The 3,571-nt window shown below is 34.8% G+C and overlaps 1 protein-coding gene across 1 annotated transcript; it reads right to left on the reverse strand.

Moving 5' to 3' along the window:
- Window positions 1-371: 371 nt before the first annotated feature.
- Window positions 372-1,789, reverse strand: LOC123548357 (uncharacterized). Its single transcript, XM_045335559.2, has 3 exons — window positions 1,617-1,789; window positions 972-1,255; window positions 372-528 (listed from the first exon to the last, which is right to left on the reverse strand). Exons 1-3 carry the CDS (start codon window positions 1,700-1,702, stop codon window positions 413-415), a joined length of 486 nt encoding a protein of 161 aa, XP_045191494.1. The 5' UTR covers window positions 1,703-1,789; the 3' UTR covers window positions 372-412.
- Window positions 1,790-3,571: the final 1,782 nt, after the last annotated feature.

A 3,571-nucleotide genomic window follows, 5' to 3' on the forward strand; every position in this document is an offset into this window, starting at 1 on the left:
TTTTTGGCAGATCGGATCTCACGAGGCGTGCAAGCGCCGAGTGTGATCCGACCTTGCAAAATGCACGAGAGCAGAATACAAATTCCCAGATCTAGCTACTGTTATAATGACCATTTTGTTATATACATCTACCTTTTAGTTTGTTGTTTTGTTATTAAACGAAATCTTTAATGTTTATCGATATTAAAATGAGACTAAGTTTTAATGTGTAGTATTTATAGGACTGTGTCAAGTCATGAATATTAAGACTGGAATTTAAAGGTACAATACGATTTTTTTCTGCCTGTTCATATTTAATTGTGAAATACAGGCCATTTTTTACAGAATTTATATAGGTATATAATAAAGTAATGTATTCAACTGAAGATAAATGAGTATGTAAATTTTATTCAAGTATCTTACACAACTAATTTCAACATGTAGCAAAAATATCGTATTCCACTAGCAAAGGGCAGTGAGATGTATGTACATTCAAGTCAATCACAATGCGGGGCTGTGTATGTGGCAGTGTACAAATCCATTCTTCACCTTCAAAGAAAAAAAAAAAGACGACGTAAACGATTCATAAACTGACTGATCAAGATACAGGATTTTAGATAAATATACCATGCTGTCTGGACGAAAGACGAATGTTGACTGTACAATCTAATATCAGTTATAAATAGCAAAAACGTTAGAAATGTACTCAAACATTACGCCCAGGTTATCAAGATACGACTGAACTTACTGGTTCTGAAAAATGTGCTGACAACTCGCATATCTTTGAATGTGAAAGCCATCTTTCATAAATATTGCATATGTGTACGCATTTGCATAGATTGGACCCTGTTGTCACTTTGACAATTTATTCTAGCTGCCGTGTTCACAATAAGTTATACAAGGGAAACATGTAGGCCTGGTACAACATAGCGAACTGATACTAGTATTCCCTTGAAAGCGAAAATGTGTGCAAAACGAGCAATACAATTTACCAAAAGTACTGGTTTTATGAAGACTTCCGTTCTTCACATCTGTTGAATCCCGTGTGTCAATAGATGGACGGGGAAAGGCATGACAACATTGAAACGGGTCTTGAGGTAGAGCGAACATGGAGCTTGAAACCGTGTTGCAAGACTTGAGACACACGGTGTTGCTGCAGGTATTTGGGCTCTTGTTGGTTATATGTGCAGACAGTGATCCAGAGGCGGAGGGATTAATGTTTATCATACCATGTGTACAATCCTTGCCGATGATAAAGTCGATTTCAGGAGTTTTTCTGTAGCAAATGAAATATACCCCTTATTTAAAGTAAACAAAGATCCCACAGATTTAATTTATTGTTGAGTTAAGAACAAAATAAGGACATTCCGTGGGTTTGAGATAATTGCTGTTTTTTTTTTCGATCGAGCGGATGTAACGGTGTCAAGAATGATATATTCTTAAACCACACACACGTTTTACTTCAGTCCGATACTGAAACCACCGAGTACTGAGATATCTGGACAAAAACATTGCACTCTGTAGATTCTAATCTTTATTTTTACCATGAACATTGATAAAGATAAGCGAAGTAAACAGTCACTATATATCTGACTATCTATAAGATTTCATCGCACAGAAAATTTTCTTTTACTTACATCGTCCTGTTGCAAGGCTCATCAAAAAGAAACGCGTCGCAAACATTGCATATAATCCCTAGGATGAAAAATACTTTGACGTACATCACTTATATAACAAAGTACTTAATATAAACAGAATGTTTGTGTGTGTGTTGAAAGTTCAGACTAAAATGTGCTATATTCAACTTTCAGTTAAAATATTTACAAGTAGACTTTAGATAAGAAGTTATTTATATACAGTATGTAAGACTTTTATTCACTCGCTGTTATATAGACTCAAAAAGTTGTCGTCTTTATTACGGAAGACACCTATTAGTATTTCTATGGTCTCGAGTGTCTCCCACCTAAGAGGCCTGTACTGGTTCTTGATAGGAAAGACGGCTTCGCGTGTATCAGTGCTATACACCGGGCACGTTAAATAACAAGACTATGTATTCGAAAAGAGTTATGCTAAGTTAGCCGGACAGGCCTGTATCTAAAACGTGAGATCTGTTCTGGGGGCTTTATCTGGTCAGATTGCTCTGTGTCTGTACTAGCAGAGGATGAATTTCGCGCCCTCTTTGGCTGCGTTTGCTATATGTAAAGAACCTTTGAACGTAATTATCATGTAATTGGCGCTATATAAGTCTGGTAAAATAACAAAATATTTCAGTATTTTCCCCGGACCTGTTATATCGGTGACAGTTTTGATACGTGTAAAAATCTGATACATGTGCAAGCACCATTCATTGGTAATTTATTTGATTTACCAGGATGCGTCGATCAAAAAAATGTTTATACAGTCTACATTTCACATTTCTAATTAGAAACATTGTTGAAACCTCTTTTAGAAACGCATGAATTAATGCTGAGCCTTTTGATATCTCTTTTAATGAGTCAGACATAACGATGAAAAGACAAAACAAACACACACACACACACACACACACACACAGCAACACACAGCAACACACAAAAGACAAGTATCATTGAATGCAAAACCTTTATTAAACAGAAATATTTTCTGCCTGTTACATAAAAACTACACTTTTACCGGCGTACGTACGTAGAACTAAATAAAATACGTAATACTAACATGAGTTATCAAGCATTTCGGATTTGATACATAAAAAAATGACAACATTTGTTGAGGTATTTATTGAACAACCCTCGTATAAGTAAAATAAATCCGAACAGATCACGTGACTACATTACAGTTGTTGCCGCCATTTTACAGCGAAGATGGTGTTTTGGACTTCATGCAATTGTCTAGCATATGTTTCAGTTATCCTCAGCGATTTCAGCATGCCAAACCAGAAACACGTCCGCTAACCGGAAAATATAACTGGAATAGTTTGTCCGTACGTACTTATTATGTGTATTTCGAATTATTTTGTGCGATATTGAAGTAATGTAAATGATATTTGCACAAAAGTTTGTTTCCCGATTTGATACAGAGGTTTAAACCTTTAAAGTCGATTTTCTCAAAAACTATAAAAATGTCAGATAAAACCTTTTCGTTCTAATTTGGCGAATCATATTATTAATTTACCAGAAAATAAGCAAAAAGAGTGCGAAATATGAATATTGCAATAAGTACATAAATGCTAAATAGATAATAAAATCTGTAAGAAGATCCGTTGGAACCAAGCAAAATAATAGCACTGAATATTGTGCAGTAATTGTTAAAAAGTGTAAAAATAGGTATCTTAACGAATGCAAAATAAAAAAAAGACATAAAATTGGGCCGGATGACGTGACGTTTCCATGGGGACTAGCATTTACTTATTAATTTTCAACAGTAAATTCCCTAATCTACCCTATATATAAGTTTCGTTGATTTTTTTTATGATACATGAAAAAATGACAGCATTTGTTCGGGTATTTATTGAACAATCCTCGTATAAATAAATCAAATCCGAACAGATCACGTGACTATATTACAGTTGTTGCCGCCATTTTACAGCGAAGATGGTGTTTTTGACCTCATGCAA

Source organism: Mercenaria mercenaria, chromosome 15 (assembly GCF_021730395.1).
Source record: "Mercenaria mercenaria strain notata chromosome 15, MADL_Memer_1, whole genome shotgun sequence".
Taxonomy (NCBI): Eukaryota; Metazoa; Mollusca; class Bivalvia; order Venerida; family Veneridae; genus Mercenaria; species Mercenaria mercenaria.

Bases quoted from the DNA above. Each gene is read 5' to 3' on its own strand.
- LOC123548357 (XM_045335559.2), bottom strand. From the start codon at position 1,702: ATGTACGTCAAAGTATTTTTCATCCTAGGGATTATATGCAATGTTTGC. The intron at 1,256-1,616 runs GTAAGTAAAAGA...CATTTGCTACAG, and splicing joins GAGCCTTGCAACAGGACGAT to AAAAACTCCTGAAATCGACT. The intron at 529-971 runs GTAAATTGTATT...TTTTCTTTGAAG, and splicing joins TCATAAAACCAGTACTTTTG to GTGAAGAATGGATTTGTACA.